This window comes from Chrysochloris asiatica, unplaced genomic scaffold (genome assembly GCF_000296735.1).
Source record: "Chrysochloris asiatica unplaced genomic scaffold, ChrAsi1.0 scaffold00154, whole genome shotgun sequence".
Taxonomy (NCBI): domain Eukaryota; kingdom Metazoa; phylum Chordata; class Mammalia; order Afrosoricida; family Chrysochloridae; genus Chrysochloris; species Chrysochloris asiatica.
Window position 1 is genome coordinate 2,516,611 of NW_006408672.1, and position 16,002 is coordinate 2,532,612.

Below are 16,002 nucleotides of genomic sequence, written 5' to 3' on the forward strand. Positions count from 1 at the left end.
AAATCTTTACGGGAGTTGAAAGCCTCATCTTTCTCCCACGGAGCGGCTGGTAGTTTCGAACCGCTGACCTTAAGGTTCGCAGCCCAATTCGTAACCACATAGCAGATCCAAAACCTTTTTATTGTGAATTAGGTGAGGGTTTATGGAGTAGATCAGTTTTCCATTCAACAATTCACACACATTTTGTTTCTTCTCATTGATTGTAGTTCCCACAGTGTAACACCAATTACTCCACTTCCTCCCTATGTTTCCTGTTTCCATTCCTCCTTCTTTCCTAAGCCTTTGAACTTAATCCTTGCAGAAATGTTGCCCTTTTGATCACAATTGCTTGATTATTCTAAGGCCTCTCTACCACAATGAATCAGTTATGGAAAGTTAGCATTGTAATGGAAGCACACAAACAATGGTGTAGCAACATGTAGAAGAAACAGCTATTGTAATGAATTTTTCACTTTTCAGTTCTTGGTGTTGTCTGTATGACTTTTTGCACTGGGTCAATGCATTGTTGTCCTGACACAGGCCTCCTCCTCTTCCCTGACCCCTTCCTTGGACCCTCTTACTTCCATGGCTTCCATTCATCCATGGAGATCCATAACAACATCCTTACTTCCCTTTGCTCTTGATTCTCAGAGCTCAAAGCAGGCAAGTTCTTTGAGTTCTCACATCATCTTAGGAACAGAGCAAGGGTGATGAAAAATGAATGTGGAAATGCTTCCCTGTTTGCACCCAGGGAAACAGGGCTATTAAAGTTACATTTGAATCCCGAATTCTATTTTTCATATTCAATGCATCATATTTTCAGCTCTTTTTCTCCAAGCGTAAATCCAAATTCCCTCAAATCTCTATCCCTGAGATCTGCCTCTTTCTCTCCCCATACCAACCTGGATTCAGGAATCACTCACACAAATGCTTTTTGTAATTTCGATTGGTGGTTCTTTAGGATAAGCACTGGATAACTAACCATAAGTTTGGCAGTTTAAACCCACCAGCCACTCCATGGAAGAAAGATGTGGCTTTCTGTTCCTATAAAGATTTGCAGCCTTGGAAAACCTACACAGTGTCACTATGAGTTGGCATTGACTCGGTGGCAGTGGGTTTTGGTTTCTGGTATATAAGGAGAAGGCTGTTCACACCAAATACCACTGCTATTTACAGCTAAAACATTCCTCATTAGGCATTTCAGTTCCCTGCTAAGCCTCTTCCTCTGATTTACCATTAGGGGGCACTGTTCTCTTTCTTTGTCTGCTCCCTCCTGGAGTACAACCTCTTCTTAATCCTTAGGCCTTTGCTCTATATGCAGAATAGCTCAATTCAATACCTCTCCCTCAACCAGCAAATCTGGGGCAAAGATTCCCATCCTATCTGGGAAGGAAGCAGTTAAGGCCATGCAGTAGTTTGAGCAGCTTTCTGGTCTCTCTTCCTTCCACTCTGACCATTTGATAAGAGATTTCTTTCTACCTTTAAAATGCCCAAGGGAGAAATACGTATCGCATCGAGCACAGCTGTTGTAAAAGACCTCTTTAAAATATTAAAAAACAAACAAGTCACTTTGAAGATTAAAGTGCACCTGACCCAAGTCATGGTATTTTCAATCACTTCATATACATGCAAAATGAAAAAGGAAACCAAACAAGAATTGATGTATTTGAATTATAGTACTAGCAAAGAATATTGCATATATTGCCAGAAGAATGACCAAGTCTGTCTTAGAAGATGTTTAGTCAGAATGCTCCATGGAAGCCAGGATGGCAAGACTTCATTTATCATACTTCAGACATATGACCTGGAGGCACCAGTCCCTGGAGAAGGACATCAGACCCTCACCAAGATGGACTGACTCAGTGACTGAAGAAATGGGTTCAAGTATAGTAGCAATTACGAGGATGGTTCAGGACTGGGCAACATTTCCATGAGGTCACTGTGAATTGGAACTGAGTCAGTGATACATAACAACACTAACACCTTTACATTTAAAGAGCCCTGGTGGCACAAAGCACTCAGTTGCTAGCCAAAATGCTGTCAGAAGCCACCCAGTGGCTCCGTGACAGAAAGGGTGGCAATCTGTTCCAGTAAAGATTACAGCTTGGACAACCCTATGAGGCAATTCTGCTTTGTCACATTCAGTAAAAAATTGACTTCATGGCTCCTAACAACCTCACCATCACTATACTTACATTCCTTGGTACAAATGACTAGTATACTCAGCTGCTAACTGAAAGGTTGAAAGCTTGAGTTTATCCAGAGGTGCTGCAGCAGAAAGGCCTGGCAAACTGCTTCTATAAAAAGTAAGTGCTGTTGAGTTGGCTGTGACTCATAGCAAACCTGTGTAGGGTTTCTGAGGAGCCACTGGTATGTTTGAACTGCTGACCTTGCAGTTGGCCATCCAGTGATTATCCTACAGTGCCACACCAAGACGCCCAAGAAAATTCTATGGTGCTCAATTCTCCTCTGCATCACATGGGGTTGCCATGAGTTAGGGGATGACTCAATAGCAAAGGATGATGGGTAAGGAGTCTGGACAATGACATTTCTCCAGCCTGTGACCTGAACATTGCCCTTTTTCTTTACTGTACTTTTTGATTCCATCAATTCAGCCTTGACTCCCAATGAACCCGATTCTTATAAAGGCATTCTTTCCCTCCCTGTCCTTCACTGGAATTTCTAAGATTTACGTCTGTATTTTTGCTTGATTCTTAATTCGTCTTAATTCTCTTTAAAACCCTTCTTTAGTCTTCTCTGCTCTACTCCAGATATCTGTATCTAAAAAAAAAACAAAGATGGGCTGTCAAGTCAGATTGCCTGGCTTCAAATCTCAGTGTAAGTTTAAGCAATTTATGTAACTCATGCCTCAGTTTCCTCCCTTATGAAATAGGAATAATAACAGTACATGCTTTCCAGGGTCATCACAAGACTTAAGTGACCTTAGAAAGTACAGAAATGAGACCGGCACATAGGAAAACCTGTAAGAATTTGGGGTTGTGATAGTGATAGTTACTACTTTGAGACAATGACAATTTAGAAGGCACCCAGTTACTGCATTCGGAGTCCTGGTGTGACACTGCAGGGTACAGCACTGGACCGCAGGGTTGGTTTGAACTGCTAAGATCGGTGATTCAAACCCACCAGCCACTCCTTGGAAACCCTACATGCGATCGATGTGAGTCGGAACTGACTTGAAGGCACTTAGCAACTATAACAATTGCTGAATTTGCATTTCACCAGGAAGCACTAGTGGTTTAGTGGTAAAATTCTTGTTTTCCATGCAGGAGATCTGGGCTGGAATCCATGTCAACGTACCACATGTGTAGTTCGCACCCATCAGCCAGTGGGGGCTTGTGTGTTGCTATGATGCTGAATAGGTTTCAGTGGAGCTTCCAGACTTTGATGGACTAGGAAGAAAGCAATCTATTTCCCAAAATAAGTGAATGAAAAATCAGCCAGTGAACACCACAATGGTTCAATCTGCAACCAGTCATGGCAGCATAGGAGCTAACAACAGCTAACCATTGTGTTCCATCATTTCCCTCACCTGCCACCCTGCCCACCTGCATCAGGATCTCTCCACCCTAGTAACAATTGGCTCTTTCACCTACCCTATCAGTCTGTTGAGCAATTCCCAGGTTGGGGAGGTCATTGCCTCTAGCTTTGATTACATTTTTCTCAAAACTTCAAGTTGGCTTTACGTTATATTCCACGTATACGTGCCCCCAGAGTATTTGTCAGTATCTGATGAAATCCTGCCTGATAAGCTGGTATGTTAGTGAGCAAAGCAAACCAATGGCTTTGTTTTGTTCTTTCCATATACAAAGGGAAATATGACTGTTCATTCATTATATTCCATCTCCCAGCTCTTCAAACACTTGATTTCATTTAAGTTGCACCCCCTTGGCCATTGTTCTCCAGAAGACTTGCTTTCTGGAACTTTAACCATTTACTTGCTCCTGGTGTCCCCTACCCCATTCCTCTTATGTGTTCACCTGTCTCCAATGGGAACCCAAACCAGCTAAGGGCAGACTAGGGAAACCTCTCTTCCTCCTTAATGCATTGTTCTCAAGTCCTCACTTTGGTGCCCACCCAACAATGCCTGACTGTGTTTTGTGTTCAGCACTCTTCTTGGCTTGTTGAGCACATCAAAGCAGACCCAGTCAGTCAATGACATCAGGCATTGGCCCTCCCTCCCATGTGGCTGGAGCCTTTGGTGGGTGGGCAGGCTGTGGGGATGGGGCTACACAAGGTCTGGAATGCCTTGTTAAGGTGTGTGGATTTCATTCTATTGGCAAAAGTGGGTCATTGATGGTGTAGGTGATAAAATGTTCCCCAAGTGTGACATCAGAAAGATTGAGAGTTGAGGATCGATTGATTTGTAGCACAGAGTAGAGCTAACCCAGTGGATGTGTGTTTCCAACATGCTTGTAGCTATGTAAGCTCAGACCACCTCCGAATGGACTTGCTGGAGGAGAAGTTCCAGGAGGACTTTGCAGCCATCAATCATCTCTTATCTGATGACAAGGTGACAGCTCTGCATCACTCTGTCTACGTGAGGTAGGTGGGTTAGTCAGCTGTCTGCTGCATTTGTAGTTCTGTGCTCAGCTTCACCAGGATTCCACAGAAAGGAAGAAAAGATGCAAACTTAACCTTTGTGGCTTAAAAAATGCTTTAATATTCATAATTCACTGTACATTTCCCCCAAGAATGCACAAGGAAGGTCAAGTCAAACTAGGTACCTTAGTTGTTAAATGAAATTAGCAAAATACCTGAAGCTTAGAGGGACTCCCTGAATTGCCCAAGGCAGGTAATGTGATATACTGAATCCAAGTTTCATACTTTCTTCCTGATACCTTGGGCCAAAACTCAGATGTGTGTATTCTCTGCTCTGGAAACTACGAGCTTGCCTGTCTGTTTGTCATGTAATTAAAAAACATTCGTGGTGAGGTCCCCTAAAATCTCCACACCGACCCACGGGGGACAGTTCATCTCTGCTGTCCTAAAACCCCAGTCTGATGGAATGGGTTTTATCTCCAATTCCCCAAAACTTAGATTTTGGAATCCCTTCCCTTCCTTAGGATTCCTTGATTGCTAATCAAAAGGTTGGAGGTTTGAGTTCATCCAGAGGCACATTGGAAAAAAGACCTGGTGATTGACTTCAGAAAAATCATCCATTGAACACTCTGGCACACAAGGGCTCGCCATGAATTCCAAGTCTATACCATAGCAGCTGGTTCAACTGGTTCCCTTCCTTATTAGAAAAGCACATGCCTAGGGGCACGGTGTGGAGTGTGAGTGTCCCATTTCCTGAGCAGTCACATCATAGTGCTCTGGGAAGAAGCCTTTTTGATGTGTGTGAATCCTGGAGAGAGGGAGGGAACACACCACGTCCTCGTCCTCCAAGACCAGGATGTGAACTACTTGGACATGAGGTAAAACTGATGTGCAAGGGACCCCAGTTTATGTTTCTAAAATAACTCATCACCATGTTTACTATTAACTCTATGTTATTGTGCCATCAAGTCGGTTCTGACTCACAGTGACCCTGTATAGGGTTTTCAAGGAGCAGCCGATGGGTTTGAAGGACTGACCTTGTTTTAGCAGTCCAATGTTTGTCTTATGGCACCATACCAGGACTCCATGTTGTTGTTGTAGGTAAGTGCTGTTGAGTCAGTTCTGATTCATTGTTACCCTGTTTAGTTTCCAAGGAGTGGCTGGTGGGTTTGAACCTTGTGATTAGCAGTACAGTGCTGATCCCACAGCACCACACTAGGACTCTAAGCTATGGAGCTTAGAAATACTGCTCAGCCTTTCACAGACATATTACTTCACTGGTAATTGAGTGCTTTATAATAAATTGAGTGAATTCTTTCTCCTGGCATGCTTTTGTTAAATAAAAATTGGAATCTACATTCAAGAACAGGAGAAGAGTTTGTTTTTCATCACAAGATTAAGTTTAAAAATAAGGAAAAGTGTTTGTTGTTCTTTCAGGCCTAGGATGTTTACCATGAAGGCTACTTTTTTTCTCTCCATTTAGGGAGGACTGTGCTTCAGGCCATGTGGTAACCTTAAAGTGCACAGGTAAGAGTTCTAGTCATACAAAAGACCAGAAGCCCACAGACTCTCTCTCACCTCCATGGACTGCTCTGACCCTTCCCTCTGGGTACTGGGTGGGAACTCTGTCCACCCACCTATTCTAGCTGGGAGCCAGGACATTTGACCTACCTGTCAGGTGGGAAGGAGGCTGCAAAAAGGACAGTCCATGGCATCTTCACTAGCCTGACACTTCTATCACCTCTCCTTCACTCCCTGGGAAGTTCACATAGGGGGCTCAGCCAGCACTCAGGTGAGGGTGGCAGGGGTTTCTGGGTCCTGGCAGGCAGATGCACTGTATCAGTACGGAGCTGTGGGAGGGTCCCATCTGCTCCTGGTGGGGAGAGGGTAGCTGCCATCATCCAGGGAGCCCTGAGTATTGAGGAGAAGGGCCATTGCCAACCCCCTACATAGTGATCAGGGAGGGCCATTTACTTTGGTGCTCTTCCTTATTGCACAGAAATACTACCCAACCCACCCGCCCACACTTTATTCTCCTGAAAGACTCCCCATGATGCTCTGCCTATCTGGTCACCTGCTCCTGGCCTACCCCAGCCTACCCCTCACAGTCCTGGTTTTTCTCCAGGCTGTGAACCCTGTGGGAGCAGTAGTTGTAAAGCACGGAAGGGCAAGGGTCTGAAAAAGAGTCTTGGGTGTGCTCACAGTCTGTTCTTTCTGCAGCCTGTGGTCTGAGGTCAGGCTACGCCTCACGCATCGTTGGCGGGAATATATCTTCGCTCTCACAGTGGCCCTGGCAGGTCAGCCTTCAGTTCCAGGGGTACCACCTATGCGGGGGCTCTGTCATCACCCCCATGTGGATTGTCACTGCTGCCCACTGTGTTTACGAGTGAGTGCTCTGAGCTGGCTGGCGCGGGTACCCACCTTCCCTCAGGGCAGCTATCTGGAGCAGACAAATAGACTATTATGACAAATTAGTGGCCAGGGGACACCCCTCTCTCCTCATCATGGATCCTGGCCATCACCATCGCAGGGGTGCCTAGTGACCCTCTTTAGGCCTTTAGGGTTGTAGCTTCTACAGACAAAGATAAGAAGAGGAGGAAAAACGCTATTGCAACAAGGACTTAGACTTTGTTATGCAACATTGTGGTCAGGTGACAGATGACAGACACTGCAGGGAGAAATGAGGTCATGAGGGTGTCTGTGCGGTGTACCAACCCTCCCCAAAGTGTTATTTCTTATGAGCTTTCAGAATAAGAACACTACAGAAAGAACTAACCCCAAATTTACTTTGCCCCATTATTTTATTTTATCTTATTTTTTAGTTTTACTATTTTATTGCTAATGTAATATATTTATTCAGAAATAAATGGTAAAAAAAAAAATAAATGAATACAATCATGTTTCAGAGACAGACATAAATCTATGAAAAGTATGCCCAAGGCAGATGTGAGTCTCAAAGCAGATCCTTCATCTGCTCAGGATTTAGATAGCAATTGTTAGAATGTTCCCAGGAAGGAAGATGGGGAGACTTCAATTTGGTGGCTTTTGCCATATCATCAAGAAAGAACAATAGCAAGAAAAGGACATCTTGGCTGGTAAAGTAGAGGGCCAGCCAAAATGAAGGAACTCTTCAATCCATTGTGATGATATGAATTGATACAATATCCACAACAAAGGACTTGTGTTGTTAAGTGCCATCAAGTCAGTTCTGACCCATAGCGACCCTGTACAGGATTTCCAAGGCTGTAAATCTTTACAGGAGCAGAAAGCCTCATCTTTCTTATGCAGAGCTGCTGGTAGTTTCGAACTGCTGACCTTAAGGTTCGCAGCCCCATTCGTAACCACTACGCTATCAGAGCAACAAAGGACTTAGGCACCAACAATCATGAAGATGGCACAGGACTGGGTGACTTTCCTTCTGTTATTCATACAATCTCAATGAGTTGAAGTAAACTTGATGGTAACAAACAACAAGGAGAGGCAGAATACAGGCAGCTTTTGTCACGAGCCTGTGGTGACAAAGGTGGATTGGGTTGAGTTTATGACATGCTCTGGAGTAAGGACAAAAGAGTTCAGATTCATAAGCTGTTTTTATTTTTGCATTTCTTCTCCAAGAAGCCATTGTAATTCTGGGTAGGATACAACCTAAGACTTTTTGAAAGGGTACAACCCAGCTCATTTGGAAAATCACTGAATAGAAATTTTGCTTCTTTGAGACTTACCAGGGAGAGGAAAGGAGCTCTGGTAGTGTAGTGGTTCTGAATCGGGCTGCGAGAAGCTAGGTCAGCAGTTCAAAACTACCAGCTGTTTGCAGGAGAAAGATGAGGCTTTCTGCTCCTGTAAAGATTTGCAGCCTCAGAAAGCCTGTACAGGGAACTGACTCCACAGCACATAACCACTACCACCAAGGGAGAGGAAAGATGAACATTACACTACATGAGCTGGCAGGAAGTCAGTTCCTTTAACCCCTTTTTAGATACCTATTAGGAAATAACTTTTGGTCATGTTCCCAGAACAGAGTTCAGGGTATGATTTTGAAATTAATCAGGTCACTGCTTTCCCAGGATAAGAAACTAGTATTGAGGTTAATGAACATTGAAATGTCGAATGTTTACCAAGTTTACCTACCTTCTCCTTCTGTTAACCTTTCTCCTTTCCCACATCTCCCTACTCTTTCTTATCTTGCCTCATTAATCCTCCCTAGTTCACTCTTTTTTTTTTTTTTTTGTCTTTTTCAAAGTTTTATTTCTTTTAGTTTTTTAATAATGGGAATACATTTAATGAGTATTTTTTATATTTCCTAACAATTGTTTTATTTGCCTATCCCATTTTTGTTTGTTTGTTTGTTTTTAAGTTTTTATTGTGAATTGAGTGATAGTTTATATGGGAGAACAACGGTTTTACACTGATTGTTTCATTGCAATGATTATAATCTCCTCTATGCATCATCATTCAACAGTATTTACTTCTATTCCCTTTGTGTTTATTTATATTTTTAAACTTTAATTGTGAAATGAGGGATAGTTTACATGGAAGAATACCACATTATTTTCACCTCCCTCTATTTTGATTGCTGTTCCATGAGAAATGAATCCTGATGGACCCCTTGCATTAGACAAAGCCGAGCTCAATCCCCAAATGCTGAGAGGCCCTCAAAGGTGAGGCCTGTCTGGGAAAATCCTGGGAGGTGGGCCTTTGCTTTTGCAGGGCATGTTGAGTAACTTAATTCAACCAGAGCTCCCAGGGCTACTGTAGCAAAATACTATGAATTGGAATGCTTATAAGAAGATAAATTTATTATCTTACATTTTGGAGGCTTGAAGTCCAAATCAGGGTATCAGCCCTATTGATTCTTCTGAGGTTCTGAGGGAGAATCTGCTCTATGCCTCTCCCCCAGGTTCCAGGCATCCTGTGATTTGTAATAGCATTGTCACCTTACATCCTTCCTCTGTCTGTCTGTAGTTCTCTTTGCTTTGAGTTATACGTTGAACTGCTAACCAAAAAGCTATCAGTTCAAACCCACTAGCCACTCTGTGGGAGAAAGATGAGGCTGTCTGCTCCCATAAAGATTTGTAGTCTTGGAAGCCCTAGATAGGATTGCTCTGAGTCAGAACTGACTCAGTGGCAATGGGTGGGTTTTGGTTTGGTTTCATGTTGTTGTTGTTGTTAAGTGCCGTTGAGTCGGTTCCGACCCATAGCGACCCTGTACAGGGTTTCCGAGGGTGTAAATCCTTACGGGAGTAGAAAGCCTCATCTTTCTCCCGCGGAGCAGCTGGTAGTTTCGAACCGCTGACCTTAAGGTTCGCAGCCCGATTCGTAACCACTACGCTACCAGAGTTTCATAGTCGTACAGAAAAGAGCCTCTGGGTAGTGGAAACAGTTACACACCCAGAGGCACTTCAGAAGACAGGCAGGGTGATCCGCTTCTAAAAGGTCAAAGTCTTAAAAATGCTATGGACAACCTCCTGTCTACTCTTCGACATACTCTGTACACAGGAGGTTGCTATGAGCCAGAATTGACTCGAGGACAACTGGTTTTGTTTTGTTATTTTAGTCAGATGGGATTAGGACCCCTCCAACTCCAGTATGACCTCATGCTACTGTAACTGATAACATCTTCAAATATTCTATTTTCAGACAGGTTCACATTTGCAAGTATGGGGCTTCGGATTTCAATTTACCCTCTGTTGTTGTTGTTAAGTGCCGTTGAGTCAGTTCTGACCCATAGCGACCCTGTATAGAGTTTTCAAGGCGCAGCTGGTGAGCTTGAACTACCAACCTTGCAGTTCAAACAACTTTGCAGTCTGGCTCATTAACCCACAGCGCCACAACAGGACTCCAACTTAACCTTTGTTGTTGTTGTTAAGTGCCATCGAGTTGGTTCCGACCCATAGCGACCCTGAACAGGGTTTCCGAGGCTATAAATCTTGATGGGAGCAGAAAGCCTCATCTTTCTCCCGCAGAGCAGCTGGTAGTTTCGAACAGCTGACCTTGTGGTTCGCAGCCCAATTCATAACCACTACGCCACCAGAGCTCCTTAACTTACCCTTTGTTGTTAAGTGTTGTGGAGTCGGTTCTGACTCATAGTGATCCTGTACAGGGTTTCCAAGGCTGTAAATCTTTATGGGAGCAGAAAGCCTCATCTTTCTCCTGCGCAGCAGATGGTAGTTTCGAACTGTTGACCTTGCGGTTCGCAGCCCGATTTGTAACCACTACGCTACCAGAGCTCCTTAACTTACCCTTTAGGAGCGCACAATTCAACCCACAGCACTGAGCATATCCAGCTAGAGCAACAGGGCTCTTTCTTGCCTGATCTCTTCTCCAGCCAGCTCTTAGGACAGCTGAGACCAATGGGTTCAGTGGTCAAGTTTTCCCTGCGCTTCAAATTTTGATCTCCTCATTTCAGCCTATACCTGCCCAAGTCATGGACCATCCAAGTGGGTCTAGTGTCCCTGCTGGACAGTCCAGCCCCATCCCATTTGGTAGAGAAAATCATCTACCACAGCAAGTACAAGCCCAAGAGGTTAGGCAACGACATCGCTCTCATGAAGCTGGCTGGGCCACTCACATTCAATGGTAAGACCGAGTTTCCTTCTTGCTCTGTGTCTTTCTTTTCTTTTGCTTGAAGAGAAATTTTAATGGTCTGTTGAGGCATTTTTTTAATGAAGGCTGATTTACTTGCCTTGTCAGATAATTCCAGCCTCTGATTTCCTCTTGACATGGGTGTAAGTTGATTATCTTTTTTCATTCATGTTGTGATTTTCCTGGGTCTGGGTATGACAGACGATTTTCTTTTGTATTCTGGACATTTTGCCTATTACATTGGAGGTTCGGTGTCCTATGTAAACCTCCAAATTTAGCAGGCAGTGACTCGGTTTAGCATGAGTGTGTAGGTCCTGACCCACTTTTGTGGACTGTGAATCCAATGACAATTTACTTTCAGAGTCTTTGTGGTACTCTTCTTCATTTGTCTGATGCCACCGGGGCTCCTGTTGGTCCTTGCTGGTACCACCTGGAGTGGGGAGAGGCTTCCCCAGGCCAGACCACCTGGTGTTTCAGGTAGGAAAGGGGAGTCTCTAACCTTCAGGTACAAAGCACCTTGGGCTGGGGACTTATGACAGGATTTTCTTTGCCCCTGCCTGTACCATCAGCTGTCCAGGGTTTCTGGGTAGACGAGAGGAGTCTCCATCTCAGTGGAGAACGAGAGCATTTTTTGAGACTAGTCAGCTTGTTGTGGCAGGTCCTCCCCGTCAGCCATGTCTTTACAAGATAAAAGAGAATGAAAGCCTTCAGCAACCTGGTACTAGTCAGAAAATTCTGTCTAAACCTGATGCCAAGGTCAGCAGGTTCCCCAAAGCACTGTTTCTCCCTTGAGAAACCTCAAGTGCTGCCCTATAGAGATTACAAAAATACCAGATGAGCCAAGATAGATGATCTAACATTTAATAGATATAAACAAAGCATTTATGAACTCTGTTGCTGTTAAGTGTCATCAAGTCGGTTCTATATCATAGCAACCCTATATAGGGTGTCCAAGGAGTGACTAGTGGGTTTAAACAACCAAATTTGCAGTTAGCAGTCCACTGCTTATCCTACAGTGCCACACCAGATCCATTATGAGCACTTATTGTTGTTGTTAAGTGGCGTTGAGTCAATTCGGACCCATAGTGACCCTGTATAGGGTTTCCGAGGAGCAGCTGATGAATTTGAACCACTTTGATCCCTACTCCTAAATAAATTCAGGTCTACCTTTGGAATCCTTGATTGGTACAGACAGTTAATGTGCTTGATTGCTAACTGAAAGGTTGGAGGTTTGAGATTACTCAGAAACACCTTAGAAGAAAGACCTGGTGGTTGACTTCCAAAAGGTCAGCAATTGAAACGCCTATGGGGCACAGTTCTACTCTAGCATACATGGGCTCACTGTTGAGTTGTAATCAACTAGATGGCAACTGACTTGTTGGTTTCCTTCTGAGTGTACACAACCTGTACCACAGGTGTTGTTAAGTGCTGTTGAGTTGGTTCCAACTCATAGTGACCCTGTACAGGGTTTCCAGGGAGTGACTGGTGGGTTTGCACAGCCAACTTTGCAGATAGCATACTTAGTGAGATGGTGGGTCAGCAAAAATGAGATGGTTTGACACAATAGTCACAAGAGTGGGCTGAAACATAACAATCCTTGTGAGGATGGTGCAGGGTCATGCAATGCTTCATTCTGTTATACAGAAAGACCCATGAGTCAGAGGTGACTAAATGGCAAATAACAACCACCAGTAGCAGCAATAGGACTACTTTAGTCTTCAGGGCCCTAATGAAGTCCTTCTTCTGACTGATAGTTGTCAATATTCCCAGCACTTGACTTTTCTTTGGAAGCTCACCGGGTGTTTCTTAGACACATAAACACAGATGGCATTAAGATTTCTCAGACTCCTCTTTCAACTGAGTTGTTTTCCCTTAAAACAGAGATGGTCCAACCAGTTTGTCTGCCCAACTCGGAGGAGAATTTTCCTGATGGGAAAATGTGCTGGACGTCAGGATGGGGGGCCACAGAGGATGGAGGTCAGTGGTCTGGAAACATGACTCTGAACCCAGGGAGCTGGCATGGGGCCACACACAACACTCCTTTCCAATGTCTCCCCATAACATTCAGTGTCCCAATCATGAGATGTGTATCAGCTGCTCAAAGTACACAATTGGTTGAGTCTATTGTGGGCCATCAGTCTGGTTCCACGTGTTTTGGCAAAAAGTGATAATTCAGGCTTTCTCAGAATGGAAATATGAAACAAAGGAAAATTGTGAACATCCCTTGGTTAAAAGACCGCCATCAACACACTAGGGGATTTCTTTTCCTCTTACCTCCTTCTTCCTCTATGTTAACTAAATACACAGTGGTCTTAAGTACCACCAAGTTGATTCCAGCACATAGGGTTTCAGAGAAACAGCTGCTGAGTTTGAATTGACGGCCTGTGGTTTAAACCTACCTTGTGGTCCACTGCTTTATCCCACAGCGCCACACAAGGACTCCAACTAAATACATAAGAATTCACAAAGAGGAACCTCCCACCCACCACCACCACCACCAAGGTTTGTTCAGAAGTTAAAGACTTATAACAGATGAGCAATTTTTGTGCTGTGGGACTTTGGAAGCTATGTTATTTCATCCTACAAAGATCTAGTAGTAAAACAAACATGATCTAATTGTTATAATAATAGAATTAATAATGTTAATAATAGTTACCAATAAATGCTAATGAAATCTGTACCCTCCTTTTTTCCATATAATATAGTCACATCAGTGCCTTTCCTGATTAATGGGAAGCTCTGTGTTTTTCTTTTGGGATCTTTTAGCTGATGATTCTTCTACCCCCAAGTGCTTAAGTCTTGTTTGCTGGGACTCCTACCCTGGCTCAGGATGACTTACAGCTCTTTGTCATTTCAAATTCAGCCACTTGGCTAAAGCTCAGCTTTGTGTCAACATAGCTGGTCTATGGGCTTCCATCTCCTTCAGAACCTGCCCCTGCCAGAGCCCCTGGTTTATGGTGGGGAGTAAGGTCACCAATCTGTTTTCCTTCCTCTCCGGGTGAGTTCTCACTCAAGAGCACCCAATCCACCAGCCTGATACCAATGACACTGGAGAACAGTTCTTTTCTCCCAGGAGGTTCTGGAACCTTGTACAGACTTGTCCATCTTCTCGCTAGTGATCCAGCATGTCCATCACAACAGGTCTGATTGACCCTTTCTCCCCTCACAGTGGCTTGCTCCACCCTCCTGCCTGTGTTGGAGGCTTCTCCCACAAACTTGCTGAGCTCTTTTCACCACAGACCCTGTGACTCCAACATTCTTAAGTATTTGTCCTATACCAGATGCTGAGCTAAATTGATGTTGTCCCTTCGGATACTCACAACAGCCCTTGAAGAAGTGTTGTAAAAAAAAAAAAAAAAATGTAGGAACTGCTATTAGAAGAAATACTACTAGGTGTTTTTTAAGAACAAAGATGCATTATTTCACAGGTCTGGAGGCTAGGAGACCAAATTAAGGTGTCGGTCCTATTGACTTCTTCCAAGGGCTCTAAGGGAGGATCTGTTCCATACCTCTCTGCCACTTCCAGTGGCTCCGGGAAGTGTTTGGTCTTCCTTGGTCAGTAGGTAGATGTTTTCTCCCATAGTGTCTTTCCCTAAGTGTCATTCTGTCTCTGTGTCCCTTCTCCAGTTTTATTAGACATAGCGTAGTGCTTACAAATCGGGCTGCAAACCACAAGGTCAGCAGTTCGAAACAACCAGCTGTTCCGCGGGAGAAAGACGAGGCTTTCTGCTCCTGTAAAGATTTACAGCCTTAGAAACTCTGTACAGGGTCGCTATGAGTTGGAACCAACACCACGGCACATAACAACAACAACAACTCCAGTATGACCTTATTAACATAAGTGAGAGCGTCTTTAATTAATGAATGACCTTATTTCTAAACAAGATTCCATTCACATGTAGAGAAGCTAACACTTCACCTGATCTTTTAGAGGGACACAATTCAATCTTTAATCAGATATTATTATTGGGATCAGTTTGTGGGTGAAGGAGAGTGGGGCTGAGGAACATTGGGCTCTTTGCTCAGGCTCACATGACCAGGGGCTGTAGTCTAGGGTTCTCAGTCATGTTTCCCTGCCATGCCCCTCTGCATATTACTTATTCAAGAACTTGGAGTGCCTGATAACCTGTTATTTCATTGTCTTCATGGAATCCTCAGGGATGAGTTAAGACGTGTCGTGACCAGGCAGCTCCCATTGCAAAGACAGTAATCTTAATGTTGGATTCAGGAAGTCAATGCATGAAAATGGTGTGACTCACACTCATTGCATGCTTAAGATATGGATTTTGACATTCGATGACTCACTTATCTCCTTTTGAGATATGCTGTTCTGGTTAGATGCCACCGCATCCATCTTGAATTATAGCGACCCTGTGTGACAAAGTGGAACTGCTCTGTAGCATTTTCTAGGCTGTGCTCTAGGAGTGGCTTGCCCCATTTCTCTCCCATGGAGCCACTGGCTGGGTGCATACTACCAACTGAAAGCTTAGCAGCCAAGTGCTTAACTATTGTGCTACTAGGGCTCCTTTCTGATATATGCTTGCAAAATGGAAAGAGAGAGAGAGCCTCTGCCTTACCCCCATAAAACTTAAAGCTAATTGGATTTAAAAATAAGTTCATTTAGAAGGTATTGATCCCTTCTTTATTGTTGTCAGGTGCCATAGAGTTGGAACCAACTCATAGCAACCCCATGCACAGCAGAATGAAACAATGTCCGATCCTGGGCCAAACTCACTATCGCTGCCACACTTGAGTCCATCAGTGATGCCACCTGGCCAATCCATCTCATTAGGGGTCTTCCTCTTTTTCTCTGACCCTCCACCTTACCCAGCATGACGTCTTTCTCCAATGATTGTCTCCTCCGGACAATAAGTCCAAAGT

At 44.0% G+C, this 16,002-nt stretch overlaps 1 protein-coding gene across 2 annotated transcripts in view; it reads left to right on the forward strand.

Moving 5' to 3' along the window:
* Positions 1-16,002, forward strand: part of TMPRSS3 (transmembrane protease, serine 3) — a 52,064-nt gene that overhangs the window by 24,879 nt on the left and 11,183 nt on the right. Inside the window, exons 6-11 of one of the 2 annotated variants that reach the window (XM_006870825.1) lie at positions 4,417-4,542; positions 6,023-6,066; positions 6,760-6,925; positions 10,946-11,115; positions 13,003-13,098; positions 14,020-14,022. In XM_006870825.1, coding sequence (XP_006870887.1) covers positions 4,417-4,542; positions 6,023-6,066; positions 6,760-6,925; positions 10,946-11,115; positions 13,003-13,098; positions 14,020-14,022 — 605 coding nt within the window. The remainder of the gene's footprint in view (positions 1-4,416; positions 4,543-6,022; positions 6,067-6,759; positions 6,926-10,945; positions 11,116-13,002; positions 13,099-14,019; positions 14,023-16,002) is intronic. The other variant, XM_006870826.1, reaches the window with a different exon arrangement.